Below are 23870 nucleotides of genomic sequence, written 5' to 3' on the forward strand. Positions count from 1 at the left end.
ACACATCAATCCAAACACATTAGATGTTGTAACCAAAATAGTTCATACAAAAATTTATAGACTAATACGAATGCAGAATACGGCCGATTATTTTGTTGCAAGAAAGCAAATGACCATAAGACAATTGCTCCAAAAACAAATCATACAATACACGCCTAAAGTTAATTAGCTTCATAAAGCCCTTTCAAAAAAAAAAGTTAATTTGCTTATTTGATAAAAAAATAAATTTACATTTCGGTTCGGGTTGGGGTGGTCCAATACTCCAATTCCATACCCAAGTTGCAACTAGGAGCGTTCGTACACAAAAACGTCTAGCGGGGACTTGGTTTTGTTTCAGTGGGAAACAAACACTGTTAGAAGAGCTCAGAGCCTTGGGGGGACGATGAAACGTTTCTTTCAACCAGTAGAGAAAGATGGGTTTGCCAAAAAACCCAACCTTTCATCTCCCAAAAATGGAGAAACTTCAACGGAGGACAAACCCAAGAAAGAGCCAACCAAGTTCTTAACTTGGAATGCCAACAGCTTTCTTCTTCGAGTCAAGAACAACTGGCCTGAGTTTACTAAGTTCATAACCACCTTCGATCCCGATGTCATTGCGATACAGGTCTGGCATTCTCTCTGTTTTTAGGTACCCACTTCGATTTTTGGCGTTTTCCCGGTTTGCTTGGGGTTTAAGCGGCATTGATGAATGTTTGTGATCTATTTTGACTGTGCTGGTGTAATGGGATTTGGGTACATGATGTTTGGTCTGTGAAATGTGATGAATGTGGACTTTTTATGGTTTGAGCTGTAGGTAAAGAGAATTTGGTAGCAGTGGTTTTGGACTGTGATAAAAATATGGTTCATTTTTAGTTTTGTAGTTTTAAAGGTGAATTCTTTTGGCCAAAACATGTCATGCCAGGTTAATTCATTTCATTTGATGGAGGCACAATGCACAATGTGGAAAGCTAGACATAAGCAAAATTTCCATTCAATATTGGATTTAATGCTTTTTCGTGATTTGGTTTCTGAATCGAATTCAAAACTACTACTTGATTGTTTGTTGGTTTATTTTGTTAGTCTGTCTTTTTGTTCATATGCGTCGCGGTTGCTAAGTACTGATTCTTAAAGAATTGATTAAGTGTATGCGGAACAACTTTCTAACTGCATATAGATATCAGGAAGTTAGGATGCCTGCTGCTGGTTCAAAGGGTGCACCTAAACGCCCAGGAGAGTTGAAAGATGACACTAGCTCATCACGTGAAGAAAAGCAGGTATGCCACTCTTCAACATTTCTTTCACAAAACTTTAGAATTTTTGGTGGAGGGCATGTATGTTGAACTTTTACATTTGTATTGACCATTGTCGTGTTCAAAGAAATATTCTCGTATCAACTAGTAACACTGTACCAAATTTTAACTATATAGATAGGCTTAAAGTTGCTAATTAGTCAGTATTTTTATATTGTTTCTAAGCAAAGGAATCTTTTCTCTTGAAAATTGTTAGCTTTCATAGGTATGATAATACTAAAAGATTCTCATAGCATTCTAGGGGTTTATGCTTCAACTGAGTTGAATTTACCATTCCTATATTCAAGTTCTTCAAACATTTTGGTTTTCCACTTATACATATGATCATGTTTTGCAAAATAGCCTCAAGATTATCACTAATGTAGACGTTGCTTCTCTTTCTTTCCTTCCCAAATTATGCAGATAATAATGCGTGCCCTGTCAAATCCACCCTTTGGAGATTATCGTGTTTGGTGGTCTCTTTCAGATTCAAAGTATGCAGGGACTGCATTGATTGTAAAGAAGTGTTTCCAACCCCAAAAAGTATTTTTCAATCTTGACAGAAAAGGTTTGGTGGTTAATTATTTGTCTTTGTTAATGACATCCATTGAAATTCATATACTGAAATAAATCTGTTTTCAACTTGCAAACATCTTCCTACCTAAATTGGTGCGAGATCAATTTGTTATACTTGATTTCCTTTGCATTTATGTATGTAATATACAAATGATTCTGTAAAGAGCGGTAAACTCTATGCTTGTGAAAATTCAGTTAATTTTGTTTCAACTTTCAACTATCTATTCTATGCAAAAGAATGCCCTTTTTTTTTTTTTTTTTAATGAGGGATATAGAGTCCCTGTTCTGGAAAATGATTTTGAACCTTTGTGCTTAGATATCTATCCCAAATATTCTTTTGTTTCACTGGCACATCAGTTGGTTAATACAATTGTCTATTGTTAGCTTCGAAGCATGAACCAGATGGTCGGGTTATCTTAGCTGAATTTGAGACATTTCAATTGTTGAATACGTATGCACCAAACAATGGCTGGAAGGAGGAAGAAAACTCATTCCCAAGGAGAAGAAAATGGGATAAAAGGATTTTAGAGTTTGTCTTGCAATGTTCAGATAAGCCTCTCATATGGTGTGGTGATCTGAATGTCAGGTGAGTGTATTTTTCTTTGTCCCACTATCCAAGCTATTCACAACTGGTAAACTTGAGCTATTCACAAGTACCATGTCTTACCATAAATTTATGGTAAGTTCACACATTGGATGTTTTTGAGCTACTTGGATGTTAAGTGTGTAGCTTTATGTTCAAATATGAAACTTTGGCTACATAAATTTCTGAGAGAGTTTTTTCTAACCGTCACATCTAAAATAATCCATTAATACCTTGTTACAGATCCAATTATATACTAACCTGTTGAAAATTGTTCTGGACTTAGCATGACAAAGTTCCTGTAATATAATCTTGTTTATGTTCTTATGCACCTCATTAGATATATTGGTTTTCTTAAGGAGGAACTTATATTTTTTCTGTCTTATTCTAATATTTGTATGCAGCCATGAAGAGATCGATGTGAGTCATCCAGATTTTTTCAGTGCAGCAAAGGTTAATGGTTATGTTCCTCCAAATAAAGAGGTTATATTTCAAACTGAAGCTTTTTAGGACATTATTGTGGTTGTCGTAAATTCTGTTGATTAGTACTTGGCCTTTGTCAACTAGTCATAAGTTAACTTAAATAGCTAAAATTGTGAAGAGTGAGGTTGAGCTGGTGGAATGAAATGGGACCAATACCTCTTTTGGATGCTTATGCATATCTTCTGTTAGGATACATTTTGAAGTTCCCATGGATTTGAACTGCTGCATTCCTTTTTACATAAAATTTTGAGTTTCCTGTCCATCATCTGGCATCTCATCTTTTAGGAAAGAAGTAACTTTGTAGAATGTGGAGGTTCTTGTCAATGATGGACTTGTAATACTTCTGTTTGGAGAATTGCCACCGTTTTGATACCATAATCAACGCTGTCCCTGTTTCATTTCAGGAATTTTGCGTACCAAGGTTTAATATTAGACCTTTAGTATGGTCAAATGATATAGGACTGCGGGCAGTTAATTAAGTGAACTGTAAATGTACCCTAAATTTGTTATATTAAACCCTAAGATGGTTTGTTTTCTTTCAGGATTGTGGACAGCCTGGATTTACCTTGTCTGAGAGAAAGCGTTTTGGAAACATATTGAAAGAGTATGTTACCCATAACTTATTAACTTGTTCCTTTTGCATTCTTACATTGTGTGCCTGCATGGCCTCATTTATATCTATTTCACATAGAGGGAGGAAGGGAGGGGATTGGATAAGGAATATCACAGCAATAGTTGAATTTATATTATTTATTAAAAGGAGCTTTTCATTTATTTACTTAGTGCAGTTGTATTGTTACTTTCATAAAGAATAACTTTATCTGTCTGATGATATGTCTTTCAGGGGAAAGCTAATAGATGCATACCGATTCCTACACAAAGAGAAGGACATGGAGGGTGGCTTCTCCTGGTCAGGAAATCCCATTGGAAAGTAAGACCATATGGATCATGCACACAGGAACTTGCCGTTGAAAATAAATTGGATTACTGTTGTGTTAGTCGAGTTGATGTGTTTGTAAAATCATCGTGATTCCATCTGAATGTGCAATCATTAGATGTACATAGTAACTGGAAAGTAACTGCATAATCATATATTGTTATTATACAGTTTACACCACATAATAAACATACTGGGTGGCTTTCTGGCAGGTATAGAGGCAAAAGGATGAGGATAGACTACTTCGTAGTTGCAGAGCAACTCAAAGATAGGATTGTTTCATGTGAGATAAAGGGGCAAGGGATTGAATTACAAGGTATGACTTTTTCCATTTCAAATATTACCTCTGCTGGCTGTGCATTTTCTTGCAGTAGTCGGAACTGGCATAATATATACGAATTACAGAATACAGTATAAGTTTAAAATAGGAACAGATTCTCATTTCCAACTTAATAGGCCAGTATTACTCATCCATAAGCTCCGGTTGGTGGAGATCATAGCATGTTTAAAGGCATAGTCTTCTTCTGATGGCTGACCAAATCATGTAATTGTGGTTTGCTGATCCTTATTAGCACATGGATTACATCCTTAAACTAAAATATAGTATTCGTTCAAACAAGCTAAAGAATCAGAACACCAAAGAAAAGAAAGAGATCTCCTCTCATGTGGCTTTTGTCTTTTGTGGTGAAATGTTATGGCAATTCCATTTCAAACTGTGTAGTAGGCTAAAACGAAATCTCATTATCTTCATAATGTCAGTCGATTCCATCTCACTTTTTTTCTCCGTAGTATACTAATGTGCACGGCTAACCAGCACTGATTCAAAACTCTTTGCAGGATTCTATGGAAGTGATCATTGTCCCGTTACCCTCGTGCTTTCAGAAGCACAACCGAATTCTAAGGAGAGTGACTTATCTGCATAAACTGTAACAATTTTATGACAATCCGAATGTTTTAGAATGAAGCAGTATCCATTTGTACTATATGTATACATCTAAGTTTGTCGATGCTTCTCTGACATTTTAGCGACGCTTACATTGTTTGATTATCCTAGTTAAGTTGAACGTTGATCTGCATTCTATAACAACCCAAAAGCTGAAAAGGGTACAGTCAAAATACATGAGGTAAAAGGGGGAATTTACTCCTTTTAGGCTTTTACTAATAAAACAATAAAAGTGGTCCACCTCAATTTTCTGTGCTCCTCCTGCCATTCTGGGCAAGCATCCTCAACCAAGACTCGAGCAAATCACAATAAATTGCATTGAATGAATTCGAATGATTAGGTCTTTATCATGAAATGGGAACTAGATATTGTTGTCCATGTACAAATGGCTGTCTGTCAATAACCTTCTTCCGTGATCCAGATGAATATTACCATCAACCGTGTCTATCAGATCGGAATTTACCTTGTTTGCGATTGGTGAAGTCAACATATATTCACTGTAAACGCTTTCAAACCATTACCATTTTTCTTCCAAGGAATTGTCGTCTCACCTTCTGCCATGACGCATTTGTGTTGAGTAACTCGGAGAATGTGTTCGATAGGTAAGATAGACTCTGTGTCCATCTTACCTTTCATTAGCCGGCCGCCGCATTAAGTGTGAGGTCTAATATTCGTTAATAACCTCATATTAACGCAGCGGGGACGTCGAGTTTGTCTTCCCCAACCCTAGCCTCAGATGTTCTCAAAAGACTGAAAGAGAGGGCATATTACTATCATCAGTAGAGGATGGCCGTAAGGAATCTAATGATTACAGAATCTGATTGGTTAAGATTCTCTAATAGGGAGAACTCAGTTATTATAAACTAAGCTAACAAAGCATGCTGAGTGACAAGCTTTGACCTAATTCTGATTACAAATAGATAGTTTCGTGCATCTAATGACCAAACAAATCTACCTTGTGGCAGACGAGGGTTTTTTCTTCTCTTAATCCGAAAAGGACCTCACCAAGTATGGAGAGGACAACCATGGTGGAAATGGGGAGTAATATAACGAAATTGACCATGACCATAAAACATTCCTTCATGCACAGAAGGATCAGAGATTCTATAATTTTTTTTTGAGTTTTTCAATTTGTTAGATCTAACTTTGATGATTAGAAAATTAAACATATCATGTACTCTGCTCTGTAGATATATGATTACAATTGTTGATATCTGTAGATATATGATTACAATTGTTGATATGACTAATAATTTTAAACATTAGACAAGCATTGAAGTAATAAAAATGAAAAGCAGGTAAAAATTTTCTTAAAAAACGTGTAACAAATATTTTATCGTCATTTCTTAGGTATTAAATCTCATACTTCTTAATATACATAAATTTCATCGGTTGAAAAATACGAATTATAAATCATAAATGTATGATTGGGATCTACGTAATAATACTATGATAAAAAAATATTAATAATTATATTCTCGTAGACTCGATACGCTATAAATATATATATATGATTCAAAATTCAATCTTTCGATAACCCAAAGTATCTCTAACAGAATAGTTATTTAAAAAATTTTTTTTTAATTTAACTCATTTTAATCTAAGTTTGATCTCCAACAGATTAGCTAAACAAGAGCTAAATTTAACTTTAACTAAAAACTCTAGCTATATTTAGCTAGAGAGGAGAGATAATTTAACTAAAACTTAAACTTTACTTTAGATTTAGATGCTTTTAGCTGCTAGTTTACTAATATTTCTCTTTGCAATAGTGGTTTTGATTTACCTTTTTACTGAAATACAAAAATAAAAAATAAAAAGGGACAGCCTGAGCCTCACAGGTTAGTCGAGGCTGTCAAGACGTGACATGTCGTCCTCGGGTTGGTTGCTGATTGACCTGTATAAAAAGTGTCGAAGACCCCGAGTCAAGTGAAAGTACACTCCCCATTCACCCTCTTGTGGCATGTACAACTAATACAAGTACACTTGTCGACCAACAAAGAGAGTAGATCTCAATTCTCAAGGGCGTAACTGCAAAGATAAATTTCACAAACTACTAATAAACCACTAAATTATTAAAATTGCAAAAAATGTCATCGTCTCCCCATATAGTGCAATTTCGTTGATACTAGATATTTAAGTTCAATCATTATAAATGTCTTTGTTTTTCGGTTCTTTTGATTCAAATCTTGTATACAACCTCTAACTAAATAAGCAGTACGTATTCTTAACATAATTATTACTAAGATAACTACTAATTTAAACCCACTATGTTATGCTGTTTCATGAACCATGGGACTATTATGGTTAAAAATTAGATACATTGGAATTCGTCTCATTAAAATGGAAGTCAAATAAGTAAATCAAAATTTTGCCAAGTTAGACCATTAAATTGAGCTCGTCTAGACGATTTTGGATAAAAAAAAGACTTTATGTTTTATTTGTAGCATGCCTAGATCATCGGTTAGGGTCAAATTAGCTTACTTTCTATGGATGACTTTCAAATTGTATCCAAAAGAAAAGAATTTCTAAAATTCAAACTACTTGGACTTGAAACATCAAAGTTTACTTAATACACATGATTTGTATATAATTATACCTAACAGAAGTTTATTTTCAAATCTTATCCATATATACAAAAATGTTGTAGAAATTGGTATGACTGATAAAAATAATAAAATCTTACATTTGGAGGGCATAATTGAAGTTAATACACACTAAATATTGTTTGTTGCTAAAACAATATATATATATATATATATATATACTGGGGGAGTACAAAAAAGAAAATGAAAGTGGCAGAATGGTAAAAAATAGAAAAAACAGTGTGATTTTCAAGAGTGGGCGCAAACCCAGAATAAAACCCCACTCACATGTCAACCTCACTCCTCTGCCTCTCTCTCTCTCTCTCTCTCACTATTGCTCTCCTTCCCCTGCCCCCAAATTTTTTTCCTCCTCTGCTTTCTCTCCTCTCCTCTCCTCTGTAGTTTATTAAACAAAAAACAGAGGACCTCACCCAGAAAACCCCCAAATCGAAAAATGAAGCGCACCACAACCTAAAGCTACTTCTTCAATTTCCCTCCAATGGGTTTTGCATGACCAATCATCCCAAACCCATAAAAGATCTCCGCCCAATTTCGCAAAAAATTTGTTTTTGTAAGAAATGGCAGCTTCGGAGCAGCCCCAGGAAGTTGTCTCATGGCTCAGAGCCCTACCCGTAGCTCCGGAGTACCACCCTACTTGGGCCGAGTTCCAAGATCCGATTGCCTACATTTTCAAGATCGAGAAGGAGGCTTCCAAGTATGGAATCTGCAAAATCGTGCCGCCGGTGCCGCCCGCTCCGAAGAAAACAGCAATTGCTAATCTCAACAAGTCTCTGGTGGCGCGTGGTGGGCCTTCGGTTGGAAAAGGCCCCAAGGCCCTGCCCACATTCACTACCCGGCAGCAGCAGATCGGGTTCTGCCCCCGGAAGGCCCGCCCCGTGCAGAGACCCGTCTGGCAGAGCGGCGAGCACTACACATTCAACCAATTCGAGGCCAAGGCCAAGAGCTTTGAGAAGAGCTACTTGAAGAAGCGGAGGAAGAAGGGAGGCCTGAACCCTCTGGATATCGAGACCCTTTACTGGAAAGCCACTGTGGACAAGCCCTTTTCCGTTGAGTACGCCAATGACATGCCCGGCTCGGCTTTCGTGCCGCTGAGCAGCAAGAAGAGTGGCGCCAGCACTAGCAGGGAGGCAGGGGATGGCGTCACGCTGGGAGAGACGGCCTGGAATATGAGGGGGGTTTCGAGGTCGAGAGGGTCTCTGTTGAGGTTTATGAAGGAGGAGATTCCCGGGGTTACGTGTCCAATGGTGTATGTGGCCATGATGTTCAGCTGGTTTGCTTGGCACGTGGAGGATCATGACTTGCATAGCTTGAATTATCTGCATTTGGGGGCAGGGAAGACTTGGTATGGCGTGCCCAGGGAGGCTGCCGTCGCGTTCGAGGAGGTGGTCAGAGTTCAGGGGTATGGAGGAGAGATCAATCCTCTTGGTGAGTGAGTTCAGGGACATTTATAGGACTGACGCTGAGATTTGTGCGTCCCCTGTTTTTTTAGCTCTACTCTGTTTTGTTTGAGCTTGGTTGGAAAAGTCAATTGAACTGTTTGTTTGATGTTGTTACTACGTGAAGAAGTAGTGCTTAGTGTTCAAACTGTCTATGTCAAATGTTTGTTCTTTAGGATAGTGTGGACTTGTCTTGGGTTAGGGAAGTAGGAGTGGGAAGAACTACTTATTTAGGATGAATGAATGAAACAACCCGGATTTTAGGGTGATGTCAGAAAGTGGATTCTTGGTACGCCTGAGCAGTCTCAGTTAAGGGTTGTTAGAGAGGTGAATTTATTGGATTTCTTTTGAGGTTTGGTATATAGTTTCCAAAGTTAATGTTACTCCATTTTCTGTTCTAAGTTAGGACTTAACAGAAGCTTTAACTTATGAGTCGATTTGTGGTACTTGTTTTGCTTTTCGCTTAATGTTAAAAGATGTTACACGTTGGTCTGACTTATGGGTTTGATATATGAAGTTCCTTTCTCTTCACTATCTAAACCTTTAATGGCATTTGTTTTCATTCAGTTACATTTGCGACGCTTGGTGAGAAGACCACCGTGATGTCACCTGAAGTCTTTATTAGTTCAGGGATTCCATGCTGCAGGTAGTTCCTTAATCTTTGCTTTGTCTACTTTTAAAGTTGCTTTTGAATTTCCTCATGTTGCCTTCTAAGTTCTTCATTTTATATGATGAATTTGTCATTCTTCATGACCTACTAAATTAGTAATGCTATTATCTAAGTTTCAATCTGATTCTGAAAAGAAGCATCACTATCGACATGTTTGATCCATACCTAGCCACATTAACATTACCTTTGTTCCACAAAGAGGAGTTTTTGGTCCCTCGAAGACTATTTATACAAGATTGCCAAGTCTTTCCTAGAGTATCCTGAGTTGTGGTGTCTAATGCATTCATGATATTCTTACATCTCTGATTGCTTTAAATCAGGTTAGTGCAAAATGCTGGGGAATTTGTTGTCACTTTTCCAAGAGCCTATCACACTGGATTCAGTCACGGTGAGAGAGCATTAGTGTTTATTTATTTAAAGTTACTGTCGTTGTTGTCTTTGTGTTTTTAGAAATCAAAATGACTATTTATTGAATTGTATGTAGGATTTAATTGTGGGGAGGCAGCCAACATTGCAACTCCTGAGTGGTTGAGGGTTGCCAATGATGCTGCTGTCCGACGAGCTTCAATCAATTATCCTCCTATGGTGTCTCATTTTCAGTTACTTTATGATCTTGCTCTAGCATTATGTTCAAGGTTTGTTTGTGACCTTTTGCAAGTTCTATTTGCCTAATTGCGTAATTACAAATTTCCACAAATAAACGCATTAGGGTTGATTACTTGTTGAGTTTGAAGACACCGATTCAAACAATTTCTGGAAAAAATGATCAGTTGCTAAACTGCTTATTCTGCAGAACGCCTGTGCGCAATAGTGCTGAACCTCGAAGTTCTCGACTAAAAGATAAGAAAAAGGGTGAAGGAGAAACAGTAGTTAAAGGTTTATTTGTGAAGAATGTCATTCAGAACAATGAGCTGCTTCATGTTCTTGGAAAAGGGTCGTCAATTGTACTTCTACCACAGAGTTCTTCAGACATTTCTGTTTGTTCAAAATTACGTGTTGGTTCACAGTTAAGAGTAAACCCTGATGATCTCATGATAGACGGGAAGCAGGGAATCCAGCAGGTAAAAGGGTTGTATTCAGTGAAAGGAAAACTTGCATCTTTATGTGACAGTAGCCACCATCCCTCATTAAATGCAAATGGCAATGCAAGTACTCCTTCTAAGATGTTGAACATGAGCGCTAAAAGAGAAAGTAATGTTGAAGGCGAAGGGTTGTCAGATCAGAGACTATTTTCTTGTGTTACATGTGGAATTTTGAGCTTTTCATGTGTTGCTATAATTCAACCAAGAGAAGCAGCAGCCAGATATCTCATGTCAGCAGATCGTAGTTTTTTCAACGATTGGGCTGTTGATTGTGAGCCTATCCAGGTTGCAAATGGAGATCCAAATAGTTCAAAGAAAGGTCCCTGTACAGGTTGGTTTATTTTGAAAATTCCTTCTCCTGATCGTCAGTCTTATTATTCAAACTGATGTTGTAGCCCAAGATTTTTCTCGTGGGTAGTCTTAGATAAGGAACCACTATTACTGTGATTACTGTTCCACTGAAGCATTGATACATGCATCATGTGGACTGAGGGAAACACAGCAGTAAATTGCACTTTTACATACATTTCTGTTCATGAACTATGCACCTTGTTTTATGCAAGCTCAGGGATGAAACCTCCAACTCGAGTTATTTATATTAGACCTATACCCCTTTTCATTCTTCCATGTGCTCATAATACATTAGTAAATATGCACTTAGATCAATCTGATTACTTACCCAACCCCTAAATTTGTCATTTCGTATGCATATCTAGATACATTTTGCCTGTTTATCATTCTTGCACTTATCTGGTAAATGATTTTTCTATGTAGTGTTTCTAGTTCACCGTAATTTCTAAATTTGAATGTTTATATGTTTATTCCTTCAGAAACAGGATTGATGCAAAAGAGTACCCATGATGGTTTATATGATGTGCCCGTTCAGTCTGCTGATTATAGAAATCAGATCACAGATCCAATCAATGAAGTTGATTCAAATACTGAAATGCACAGAGATACTAATGCGCTTGGGCTATTAGCTTTGACCTATGGAGATTCATCTGACTCGGAGGAAGATCAGGCTGAACCAGATGTTCCTGTTTGTCGTGACGAAACAAACTTGTCAGACTGTTCTTTGGAAGGTAGATATGAGTATAAAAGTGCTAGTCCTCCTTTGAGAGACTCTTATGGAGGTACAGCTGGGGTTCACAGTCCAACTTCACCAGGATTTGATTGTGGTAATGAACTCCCGACTGTTGATGGCAATGGGGAAAATAGACGTGAAGCAACTAATTTCAAGGATAATGGTCATCAATATATTGACTGTTCTGTTGATCTTGACACAAATAATCTTGCTTTGACAAAGACAAATGGTTTGGCGGGTACATCTATAGATCCAGTAAAGGTTTCATATTCTGGCTCCCCAGATGCATTTGACGTTCAACCAACACGATTTGGTCAGGCCACTTTACCGAAAGAGAGTACAGGCACATCATTTTTTCCAGGATGTGACCAGGATTCTTCTAGAATGCATGTGTTCTGCCTTGAGCATGCTGTAGAGGTTGAGCAGCAGCTCCGTTCATTTGGAGGTGCCCATATATTACTCCTTTGTCATCCAGGTATGTGTCTCTGTCCTATTTACACTTTCTGATTCTGTTCGTTCTCTTTTTCTAACTGAGTTATTTACTTACTTGAAAGCACATTCTGTGGTAAGAATCATCGAGTATAAATATAACTGGTAACAAGAAAGGGGTATAGATGAAACGGGTAGACTGTTCATGTTCAAATGGGACTGACATCAGGGTGGGGTGGGGTGAGGATGAAAAGAAGAATAAAAGATTATCAACATATGTATCAGCTTATCCAATTGGAATGTCATGGTTGTTTTGTATGTGATACCGTAGGGTAGCAGGAATATGGGACGTTCTGCTGTTTATGTTTTAGTTTTAGCTTCTTGGGTGAAAATTATATATTTTCTGAACTTTATGGCTATATGGAACGGTGGAGGCACCATTCCTTAGGTGGGATTTGTGCCTTGTTGCAGCAAACAAAGGATGAATAAGTTTTGCCGGATAGTAAATGGTCAATGTCGTAAGATGATACAGCTTCTGTCAGCCATTTTCTGTCCATATTATTTATTTAGCGTAGTGGAGTTAGTTTTATAAAATAGAAGTGGCGTGATGAGGAAAATCTCATTCCTTTGACCAAGTTCTTAAAATGGTTTACTGTATTTGCAGTCTTTAATAATTTAAGTAAGCATCCCATTTATTGATAACCAGACCATCTTTTATATTTATATTCTAATTAGCTCTGATTTTCAATAAATACATTTGCAGACTATCCGCGGATAGTGGATGAAGCAAAAGAAATAGCAGAAGAACTGGGAGTAAATTATCCCTGGAATGATATGGTATTCAGGGATGCCACCAGGGAGGATGAGGAGAGGATTCAGTCAGCTCTGGATAGTGAGGAAGCCATTGCTGGGAATGGAGACTGGGCTGTAAAGATGGGGATCAATCTCTTCTACAGTGCCAGCCTTAGCCGCTCTCATCTTTATAGTAAGCAGATGCCATACAATTCTGTTATATACAATGCATTTGGTCGTAGTTCTCCAGCTAGCTCGCCTGCAGGACCTGAGGTCTGTGGGAGGAGGCCTGCCAAACAGAAAAAGATAGTGGTAGGGAAATGGTGCGGTAAAGTTTGGATGTCAAATCAAGTTCATCCCTTCTTAATAAAAAGGGATCATGAAGAGAAAAAAGTAGAGCTAGAACAGAGGAGGTTCCATGATTCAGCAATGCCAGATGAGAAGCTTGATGAAAAATCAGAAAGCACACGCAAAACTGAGAAAAGTATGGTGACTAAACAGTATTCTAGGAAGAGGAAAATGACTGTAGAGGGTGGGACAACCAAGAAAGCAAAATGTCCTGATGCAGTTTCTGCTCATTCAGTAGATGATAATTCCCATCAGCAGCAGAAGAGGTTTCTCAAGAACAAGCAAGCCAAATATATAGAGAGTGGTCCAACCAAGAAAGCAAAGTTTACTGAGACGGAAGATGCAGTGTCAGGTGATTCAATGGAAGATGATTTCCGTCAGCAAAATAGGAGGACTCTTCGAAGCGAGCAAGCCAAGTATATTGAGGGAGATGATGATGTTTCAGATGATTCAATGGGAGTTGATTCTCATCAGCAGCAGAGGCGGATTGCTAAAAGTAAGCAAGCAAAGTATATTGCCAGAGATTTCTCTATGTTGTCAGATGACTCAGTTGGAGTGAATTCTGATCATCAGCAGAGGCGGGTTGCTGAAAGTAATGCCAGGGAGTTCTCTGCGGTTTCAGATGATTCGCTTGAGGAAAATATCCATCAGCTGCATAGGAGGTCACTTAGACGCAACAAAGGTAAATGCATTGGGAGAGGAAATTTGACTTCACAAAATCGTCACGGGGTTAGTTCTCGTCAGCAACAAAGGAGGACTTCTAAAAGCAAGCAGGCCAAAATTGTGGAGAGAGAAGATGCAGCTCTGGATGACACACCGGACGATAATGCTGCACTGCAGCTTAAGAGTTTCCGAGGCAGGCAAATAAAACCAGAGACCGTTCAGCAAAAGAAACAGGAAACTCCTCGCCGTGTGAAGCAAGGCTCCCGCCGTCTTCAAGAAACCCAGCAAAAGACTCCCAGGATCCAAAATAATCAATCTGAACAAAACACCGTTGATGTAAATGCTGAGGAACCAGAAGGTGGGCCTAGCACGCGACTTAGAAAAAGACCTCCAAAAGAGCAGCCAGAAACCGGTAGGAAAAAGGCAAAAGAGCAGCCAGAAACCGGAAGGAAAAAGGCAAGAGAGCAGCAACAAACTGGTAGGATAAAGGTAAACACTGCTTTAGCTGTGAAGACAAAGAATGCTTCAGCTCGGAAGGGAAAGAATGCTCCAGCAGTGAGGGAAGAGGAAGCAGAATACTTGTGTGACGTTGAGGGGTGCACCATGAGTTTTGGCACGAAACAAGAGCTAAATCTCCACAAGAAAAACGTGTGTCCAGTCAAGGGGTGTGGAAAGAAATTCTTCTCGCACAAGTATCTGGTGCAACATCGTCGAGTTCATGAGGATGACCGCCCCCTTCGGTGCCCTTGGAAGGGATGCAAGATGACATTCAAGTGGGCATGGGCTCGGACTGAGCACATTAGGGTACACACAGGTGCCCGTCCCTACGTGTGTGCAGAGCCAGGGTGTGGGCAGACCTTCCGGTTTGTGTCAGATTTCAGCCGTCATAAGCGGAAGACTGGGCATTCGGTAAAGAAAGGTAAGGGGCGATCGCGATGAGTGGATGGTGGAAAGTTGATGTAATCATGTAACATGACTAATGAATCTGTTCGATTGACAAATTAGTGCTAGGTGAGGAATACTCCCCTGTAATTGCTATTCGGAATGACAATAATTTTCTGATTTTCCTCGGGCCTTCATTAGGCCCCTTTAATTTAATGCAGCAACAGCAATTGCTTCGATCTTAAGCTGCTTAATTTTCTCTACAGATTGCCGAATGCTAATCCTATATTCTCTCTGACTGCCTGTTAAAGTTTTGACTCAAATTCTATTCAGATGCAGCTATTCTAATTTGCTTGGTTGATTAAAAACATTGAATGCTAGTGGCAAACAGCACTCTTACATTTGTGATTAGCCCTTTGAATTTTACAACCCCCCCCCCAACACTATAGTTTCATTTAATTTGAAATCAAGGAGGAAGTTCCATCAATCAAAACATCATCTTTATGAAGTACATTAATGATTTCATCAATCATGAAGTACATTAACGTAAAAACTTCTTGGAGATATATTTTTTCATTTATTATTATTATATCTAATTGGAGAGTAAAACCAAACTATAGGTTGAGAGGGGGGGGGGGGGGGGCTAATTCTTTTCTTGTGGAAATGAAATGAGGATGCTGATGCCCCGTGAAACAGTCAAGACTCAAGAGAGAAGCCCTGAAAAAAGAAAAGAAAAGAAAAACGACATGTCAATTGACCGGGGTAGGAAGAAAAGAAAACTACGTGTTTATGACTCTAGTTTTACTAGAGTCCACATTTTAAGTGCCGTTCGTTTCACTTTCACACTAGGTAGCTGAGAGAGGCGTTTTTAGGTCTCATCATCATCTCTTATTGAATTAGGGTTTTGAAATGTGGAGGGAGAATGGAGCTCTCTGAATCGTCCTCCTCCTCCTCCTGTGTCTCCCCAAATCTGGATTTGCATATCGGCAACAGCAACGAAATCGATCAGGTTCAGCTCAACCATTCCGACATAGGGTCTCAACAGTCCACCACCACCGCCGCCTACCAGCAGCTGGACAATCACTCCGACTCCGGTGGTGACGCGGCGGTGGTTAGTCATTCCGGTCCCGATCCCGATGTTGCTGCTGATGTCGTGGATCACGCTGTCGTCGTTGATGAGATTGAGAGATTGGATTTGAGAGGAGACGACGACGCTGATGTAGATGTAGCGGTGGAGGCGGCGGCGGCGGAGGTAGAGGTTGAGGCGGAGGAGAAGAGTTCTAATGGTGGTGGTGGTGGAGAAATCGAAAACGGAAATGAAAGTGAGAGACAGAGCGAGGAAGAAGAGAGCAATGAAGGAGAAAACAGGAGTGAGAATGGAGACAAGAAGGGGGGAGAATATAACAGAAGGTATCAGTATCCAGTGAGGCCTGAAGCTGAAGACTGTTCCTTTTACCTCAAGACTGGGAATTGCAAGTTTGGATCCAACTGCAAGTTTAATCACCCTGTTAGAAGGAAAAACAACCAGGCAATCCACCCTTTACATATACCTATTCGATTATGTTAATGCAAATGTGCTTGCTTTGTGTGTCATAATTGAAAGATGGGAACTTTTTTATGCTTGGCCTCATTTCTCATAGATTTCAGCTCCAATGCTGAACCAAAGCTAAGGACCGTAGTGTATGTGTTTGTCTGTATGTGTGCATGTGGAATACTGAGGAATTATGGGGTGGTTGGTATGTTATGCTGGAATAATGAATATTGCCAGCGTAAGTAACTCGAGGGAAATGCACTTCCACATTTGTTGAATATGATATTTTGCCCATTGAGGAGATTATTTGCGATAATTAGTGATTTTTTTGCCTGTTAGTAGTTGCTGCTTTTCGTTGTAGCTGAAACTGGGTTTTTTTATTTTTCCTTCCTTTTGGATACTGTTTTACGGTGAAATTATTGTGCCAAGCTAATTAGCCAGTGTTGACATATTAATGTGCCCTTTATTATCATGAATATTTCTGCTAGCTGCTACTTTCTGTTTGTTGATGTTTTGAATTTTAGCATTTCCAGGGTTTTAAAGACAAGGTGAAGGAAAAGGACGAGTTTTCAGAGAAGCCAAGCCAGACAGAATGCAAGGTTATTATTGTCCTGATTTTCAGAACCTTTCTATTTGAAGTTGTCGTTGATTTAGTCATGAGATTTTGTTTTAGTTCGTGTATTCGGTATGTAGCATCTTAGTTAATCCTGTCTTTGTGATGGGTTTCTACTTATGGTTATCTGGAAGTTGGAGATTAGCGTGCATATTTGTAAATAAGGTAAAATCAAATCTGTTAGCTCATTTTATAGAATCATGAGGTTTTGAATATATCTGTCTGAATAGTAAAATATTAAGTCATCTAAATGTCTTTCTATGACTTTTATGGTTTCTCTTGACTATCGTTTATTCCATTGTATACAGCAAGTACAGTTACCATCTTAAATGTCAATGCCATATTTCCCTCAAATGCATATGGTAAACTGGTAACAGTTCATGAGATTGTAGTACTTTGTTGCAGTATTACTTAAGGCCAGGGGGATGTAAGTATGGGAAAGCTTGCAGATACAACCATGGAAAAGGGAAACCTTTGGTTGCTCCAGTTGTGGAACTTAACTTTCTGGGACTGCCAATTCGACAGGTACAAATTCCAACTATAACCTGCAGATTTTGAAAATGAACGTAAAATTCAGTCTTTGAGATTTAAGCTATTATATTTACTTATTTTCTTCGTCAGTGAGGTCTTTTAGCATGTTTCAACAGCACCTCTTAATATTTTATTGATTACAGGGGGAGAGAGAGTGTCCCTACTATATGCGAAATGGCTCCTGCAAGTATGGATCAAACTGCAGGTTTAATCACCCTGATCCTACTGCTGCAGGAGGATCTGACCCTCCGTCTGGATTTGATAATGGTGGACCTGCATCATTACAAGGTGGATCGCAATTATCATCTTGGTCTGCACCAAGATCATTAAATGAGACTCCGCTTTATATGCCAATGATGATGCCACCATCTCAAGGGGTTCCTTCCCAAAATACAGAATGGAATGGCTATCAGGTATTCTATTCATCACTCCAATGATACAGAGTTGAGGGTTTTAATGTGTCATCCATTTGATAATAATAACGTGATGGTGTGCTTCCTCCCTCCTTCTCTCTATCTATCTCTCCCCTCTCCCCTTTTCCTCCCTCTCCCTGTCCCTCCCTCCCCCCCCCCCCCCCCCCCTCTCTCTCTCTCTCTCTCTCTCTCTCACACACACACACACACCCACACCCCAGGGATAGAATGAGGTTTGTAAGTTAATGAAATTTCTACATGGGAAATATGATCACGATCATGCCGTGCAATTTGCTATATTTTCATGGTTCTAGAACATATAAAAATACATCTGTTCTCGTTTACATTTTTCCATGCATGGGTTTCTCTTTAATTATTTTTTTCTTGTGGCATGTTTAGGCACCAGTTTATCTAGAAAGAAGCATGCCTGCACCTCCACCATATGTTATCAACAACTCAGGGACCGAAACCAATGTTTATAAACAATATCCACCGTCAAATCAAGTTGATGAATTCCCAGAACGACCTGGACAACCTTTGTGCAGTTTCTTTTTAAGAACAGGGGACTGTAAGTTTAGATCTAACTGCAAATATCATCATCCAAAAAGTCAGACTGCAGTATCCCCCTCATTTGCACTGAGCGACAAGGGCCTGCCTTTGAGACCAGTAAGTTCACATTCTTTGGATTTATTCCTTTTTTCCTTTTTTCTTCTTTTGATAAAACAATAAATCTATAATTTTTTGGAATACCATCTTAGAAGTGTTTTCACTTTATGTTGCATGGAGCAAAAACTAGATGATTTTTTTTTCCGGGATGATAAAAAGTATGTTTTTGTTTGGATTTTAAATTGTCTTTCGCCTGCTGTTGTGATGGACTCGTTTCCTCTTTAAGGAAATGGTTCAACTGCGGATTCAATGGCCTGCCCATGTTGCTCAATTGGACTTATCATCTTGACAACATGGGTAACTAAAAATTACATTTGTAGAAGGTACCTGTTGTATATAATTTTATTAATGAGTGATGGATAATTTGGGAAATGCAGTTTTTTATTCCCTTTTTCCATGACTTTGGGAGTTTTTGGTACAGTTTAGCTTAGCTTCATAAATGTCCCACAAAGATTGAACTTTATCTCTTGAAAATTGTAGTGAAATATTGCTTGCATATTTGCTTTCAACATACAGATTCTTCACTACATCTGTGGGATTTTGTTCACATATTACGGCTTCATGTTTGCATGTCATTGACCCCACAAAGATTGATTCAAAATTTGTTTAAATCCAGGATCAGAATATTTGCACCCATTACAGTCGCTATGGCATTTGCAAATTTGGGCCAGCTTGTAAATTTGATCATCCGTTACATTTAACATCTTCAACTACATCTGGTCTTGATCATCAACTTCCTTTCAGTGACTTAGCGAATACAAAAGAGGCGGGAATAGCTAGGAGCAGAAGTGGAACTGATGATACAATTCAGCTGCAACAAGCTGTGTAATAAGTTTTGCATGAAATACCTGCTAGAGCACAGCATTTGCATGACCAAGGATATGTAACTCTTATTTATTTTGGATCTTAAAAAACATGTGGAACTTTTCCATCCAGCTGCTAGAAGTAACTTTTATTTGCGAAGGATCCGGATCACCGGGATTGTAAATTATGTCTTATTTATGTCATTTGAGCAGCAAATACAGAAGTAATTTGGAACAACCTCTATTTCATGAATATTCGAGTCAGTATAGTTCTGTTCCCAAGATGAATTTTAGATTGCGTGGTTTTTGCATTTCACTTGTGCATGTGTGAAAGTGCTTTGCAACATGATTTTGATGGTAAATGTCAGTTGTGAATTTTGCAGAGAATAAATTTTTAAGGGGCGGGCATTATATAAATGTTTAAGATGAGTCTTAGAATTGTTTTGGTGCGGTAAACATGAGAAATGCATATGAACCGTGCATGTGTAATTTTTCATAAAGAGAGCAAGAAATGAACTTCACATTGAGAAATGCACTTCACATTGAATAAACTTCAGTGGATTCAAAAATTAAAAATTATAATCTCATATTGAATTGCATATGGTTCAACCCTATTCCATGATCTTGTTCAGCAAAGCAAAGCTCAAAAACCAGAGGGATGCTACCAGGCCAAAAATGGGGGTGTAGAGATCACAAATCATTGTAATCAAAGCCTTCATCATCATCCTCAACGTCAAACCCATCTGATTGATCCATGAGAGTGACAAAAAGTACGACCGAAACCAGTTGTGCTATACAAACATATCTGGCCCTTCTTTTAAGATCTTCCTCCTTTGTTTTTTCCCTTTTGGTTTTGGTCTTCGGCTTAGAACCTGATAAATAAAATAAGCATAACAGAACATGCAAATTAAGTTACGAACAAGGTGGCCCTGATCTAAGATAACCTAACTCCAATAATCAAATAAATTTTTAGTCACATAATATTTAAGCGTTCAAGTTCAGACGAATCAGACCCAAAACACATGCTAAGTTCTAATGATTGATGACTTGCCTTTCATTACCTATGTATCTTTCTAAAGGATTTCATGTCCTTATTACTTGTGTCTTTCATTAATGTGCAAGAAAGCTGGTATCTCACATGATTAAAAAAAAAAAAAAAACTACAAAAATACAAACGCACTGAAAGAATGGCCTAATGCGGCCTGCTCAGATTAATAGCTTTTATCACTCAGAAATAACATCCTATGTTTTCTAAAGAAAAATAAGATGGTGAACTGCTAGTTTTCAGACCAACTCTACTCTCAAATCCCACTGTATAAACAAAAATAGAGGGCAATGACCTGCTTTGATAAAGGTGATAAATAAATCAAATATACTATTAAAGATTTATTGATCCCACTATTATACTATCCGAGATAACTTAAAAGATATACAAGACTTGAATATTAAGTATATGAAAGTGTCTCACGCAAGTTTGAAGGATCTCTTCTCAGAGCTGATGATGAAGGGTTTGCATGGAAGCCTGGGACTGAAGATGAAGTACCCGCATCAAAAAAGCTCCATATTAATCCTACTGGCATACCCAACCAGGTTCTCATATTCTAAGAGCTTGCTCCGGAGAATTGATGTTTCCTAAAAGCACATAATAGCAAGCAGTGTTAAAATACTCCAAAAGTAAATTGAAAAGGAAAACATAAGAAAAGGACCAAAAAAAAGATACAACTTGGCATACCACACAGGACCAATTTCCTTCGGAAAAATCAAAATATATCAGGAATAATATTTACAATAGATATGAAATCATTATTTAAAATCCAAGTTCTTCATTAATTCGTGATATCATTTTATGATGAGATACAGAATCAGGACTGTCACCGCAATAACATTGTGTAAATAAGTCTGCACATCAAAATATATATGGGAAAGATCAAAGCAGGTCTTGAAACCTAGCGGCTATTAAATCTGAAGGAAGAAGGGGGGACAGCATGCATTATTTCAGTTAAGAGATGAACTATAAAGCTATAAGTGAATCGTCAGGAAAGTCATCTGCCTCCGAAAACTTGCTTCCAAGACTTCATCGACTTAAAATTTTATCACATGTTGGGTCAAATTTTGTGCACATACCAATGATATCTGAGTTTAAGTTCAGTAGCAATATCATTCTTAGTTGTTTTAACTCTCTATTTTGGTAGGGAAGATATACTCAATCGACAAACTGTCAGTTATGGTGTCAAAAATTGTTTCAAGTAAAGGACGTCGGAATGTCATTTCAGAACTGAAACTGTGTCATATATATATTCCAAATCAAAAAATTGTCCAGGCCAGACACAAAAGTATATTTCAAGCCTACTTTTCCATTTTGATTATTGATAGTGGAACTTGAACCCGCATCAGAATCTTAGTCTCACCAACCAAATTAGTCTTCTTTCGTTGCCTTCGTTTATGTTCGTCGAGGCTTGAAAGGTACAACAAGAAGCCGATGATTACTTCTCGGGAGATTCACACCGCTGTGAGGCTTGTGCTTCCTGGTGAATTGGCCAAGCACGCCGTTTGTGAGGGGACTAAGGCTGTGACTAAGTTCACAACTCTTGAAAGGTTGTGTGATTTGGGTTTAGGGTTTGTGTGGATTTAGGGGTGGAGAAATTAGGGATAGTCGTTTATGGTTTTAGTATTTGTTCAATTTCTGATTCATGTGCTTTGACTGGGGTAAAGTAAGTACTAATTTTGTTCAAGTAGTGTTGACATGAAGTAAGTACTAATTTTGTTCATGTGCTTTGACTGGGGTAAAGTAAGTACTAATTTTGTTCAAGTAGTGTTGAAATGAAATTTCCTTTGCCCAAGTGATTTGTGCCTTTTTAATTTATGTTTTTGTTATCGGTGAGATGGTTTATATTGTGAAGATGGTTTGGTAGACCCTGAGTACCTCCATGGTTAATGCTCATAACCTTATGATTGGTTCTGATAGAATGTCGATGTAAATGGAGATTTGCTTATCAATTGTGAGATGCAGCACTATATTTAAATTTTCATCATATGAGTGATGCATAAACGCATGTTGTTGTTGTGGTCCTTATGCTGGGATCATTTTCCAATATGGTGTATTTCAATTTGAGTTCTTATGCTCTCTGCTGAAGCCTCAAAATAGATGGCTATGTTTTGAAGGCAAGGGATATATGTACCTAACTTGCCTGGTAGTCATAAGTAACAGAGCATATATGCAGCTGTAGATGAGCTTGTTTTTGTTCTATTTTGGCCTTTCTCTGTTTTTATTCAATTCTGCAACTTAGGTGACTTGTTATTCTTTGGTGAGCTGAGTTTGATCTGTTCATGTACGTATTCTTTTTGTAGACTATGTTTTTGCTGTTATTGTAATTAGTTATCATATCTTTGTTTTTCTGGCTGGTTTGCTTGTACTTTTTATTGATTATGTGACAGTTTTCATTATCTCTTTTTTAATATGTGTGATGCTAAATTAATCTGCTCTTGTCAGTATTTTGATTATGTCAAGTCTTCATGAAATTTGCTTATCAGATATAGAGATTGATAGGGTAAATTGGGATAAATGTACCTACTTACATGCCTGGTATTCGTAAATAACAGAGCATATATGTAACTATAGATGAGTTTCTTTTTGTTCTATTTTAGAGATAGAAGTGATTCTATTATGCGTGCCTTTCTCTTATTGATTCAGTTCTGCAACTTAGGTGACTAGTTATTGTTTGGTGAACTGAGTTTTATATGTTTTTGTGCATCATTGTGCTGTCTGCACCTAATAGCCCATTGCTATTTCATTTGACAAACTGGACCAGTGCAGTAGCAGAACACGAGTACAAGTGTAATAGCAGAGCTGGACGAGTATGAGTGCAGCGAGTGCAGTAGCAGGATTTGACGAGTGCAGTAGCAGGATTGGACGAGTGCAGTAGCAAAACACGAGTGCAAGTGTAGTACCAGCCTTGGACGAGTATGAGTGCAGTGAGTACAATAGTAGGATTGGACGAGTGCAGTAGCAGGATTAGACGATCACGAGTGCATGAAGGTTAAAGACATTAATCATGAAGGTTAGAATTGTAAATGTCTTATTGACACATGGCAACAAAATAACAACTTGTCCATGCATGAAGGTTAGAATTGTAAATGTCTTATTGACATATGGCAACAAAATAACAACTTGTCCTTATGTGTAAAATTTTGCCCTTATAAACTCTAAATCAACTTGTAGGGATGTATTTGTGAATTTATCTTTTGTCAAGAGCTTATGTGTGGTTTGCTAATACTTTAAATCACAATGATAATCAAATAAGAATTTAAGATACAAACAAGAAAGCTCCGTCAAAACAAGGTTTAGGGATCAATGAACATGGTCAGGAACTTAATTAGGCCATATATATAGTAACACTATTATTCATCATTTCATTTCATCCTCTTTTTCCTTCACACACTGTCACGCCCCGAATTTTGAATAACAAATTCAAATCCGAAACATGAATTAAACAACTTAAACAAATAAACGTTCTGAATTTTTTTTTTTCTCAGA

The 23870-nt window shown here is 38.1% G+C and overlaps 3 protein-coding genes across 4 annotated transcripts; all 3 read left to right on the top strand.

Moving 5' to 3' along the window:
- Positions 1-282: 282 nt before the first annotated feature.
- On the top strand, positions 283-4913 carry LOC133745378 (DNA-(apurinic or apyrimidinic site) endonuclease). The gene is made up of 9 exons (XM_062173438.1): positions 283-604; positions 1161-1253; positions 1692-1836; positions 2229-2430; positions 2832-2910; positions 3453-3514; positions 3755-3841; positions 4060-4163; positions 4685-4913. The coding sequence occupies exons 1-9, from the start codon at positions 383-385 to the stop codon at positions 4768-4770; spliced, it is 1080 nt and encodes a 359-aa protein (XP_062029422.1). The 5' UTR covers positions 283-382; the 3' UTR covers positions 4771-4913.
- A 2768-nt stretch (positions 4914-7681) lies between these two features.
- Positions 7682-15024, top strand: LOC133741904 (lysine-specific demethylase REF6). The gene is made up of 7 exons (XM_062169618.1): positions 7682-8818; positions 9397-9475; positions 9820-9887; positions 9984-10134; positions 10293-10912; positions 11412-12140; positions 12858-15024. The coding sequence occupies exons 1-7, from the start codon at positions 7951-7953 to the stop codon at positions 14834-14836; spliced, it is 4494 nt and encodes a 1497-aa protein (XP_062025602.1). The 5' UTR covers positions 7682-7950; the 3' UTR covers positions 14837-15024.
- A 565-nt stretch (positions 15025-15589) lies between these two features.
- LOC133743974 (zinc finger CCCH domain-containing protein 67) lies at positions 15590-19652 on the top strand. Of its 2 annotated transcripts, none has more exons than XM_062172064.1 (6): positions 15590-16307; positions 16844-16909; positions 17329-17448; positions 17598-17867; positions 18267-18533; positions 19150-19652. In XM_062172064.1, exons 1-6 carry the CDS (start codon positions 15702-15704, stop codon positions 19360-19362), a joined length of 1542 nt encoding a protein of 513 aa, XP_062028048.1. In that variant the 5' UTR covers positions 15590-15701; the 3' UTR covers positions 19363-19652. The 2 variants fall into 2 exon arrangements, with proteins under 2 accessions (XP_062028048.1, XP_062028049.1); XM_062172065.1 differs by having other exon boundaries at positions 19278-19652.
- The last annotated feature ends 4218 nt before the right edge of the window (positions 19653-23870 follow it).

The sequence above is a fragment of the Rosa rugosa genome, chromosome 4 (genome assembly GCF_958449725.1).
Source record: "Rosa rugosa chromosome 4, drRosRugo1.1, whole genome shotgun sequence".
NCBI lineage: Eukaryota > Viridiplantae > Streptophyta > Magnoliopsida > Rosales > Rosaceae > Rosa > Rosa rugosa.

Coding starts and splice junctions, on each gene's coding strand:
- LOC133745378 (XM_062173438.1), top strand. CDS start 383: ATGAAACGTTTCTTTCAACCAGTAGAGAAAGATGGGTTTGCCAAAAAA. Junction 1,837..2,228: donor TTTCAATCTTGACAGAAAAG/GTTTGGTGGTTA, acceptor GTCTATTGTTAG/CTTCGAAGCATGAACCAGAT. Junction 3,515..3,754: donor TTTGGAAACATATTGAAAGA/GTATGTTACCCA, acceptor TATGTCTTTCAG/GGGAAAGCTAATAGATGCAT.
- LOC133741904 (XM_062169618.1), top strand. CDS start 7,951: ATGGCAGCTTCGGAGCAGCCCCAGGAAGTTGTCTCATGGCTCAGAGCC. Junction 8,819..9,396: donor AGGAGAGATCAATCCTCTTG/GTGAGTGAGTTC, acceptor GTTTTCATTCAG/TTACATTTGCGACGCTTGGT. Junction 9,888..9,983: donor TCACACTGGATTCAGTCACG/GTGAGAGAGCAT, acceptor AATTGTATGTAG/GATTTAATTGTGGGGAGGCA.
- LOC133743974 (XM_062172064.1), top strand. CDS start 15,702: ATGGAGCTCTCTGAATCGTCCTCCTCCTCCTCCTGTGTCTCCCCAAAT. Junction 16,308..16,843: donor TTAGAAGGAAAAACAACCAG/GCAATCCACCCT, acceptor TAGCATTTCCAG/GGTTTTAAAGACAAGGTGAA. Junction 17,449..17,597: donor TGGGACTGCCAATTCGACAG/GTACAAATTCCA, acceptor TATTGATTACAG/GGGGAGAGAGAGTGTCCCTA.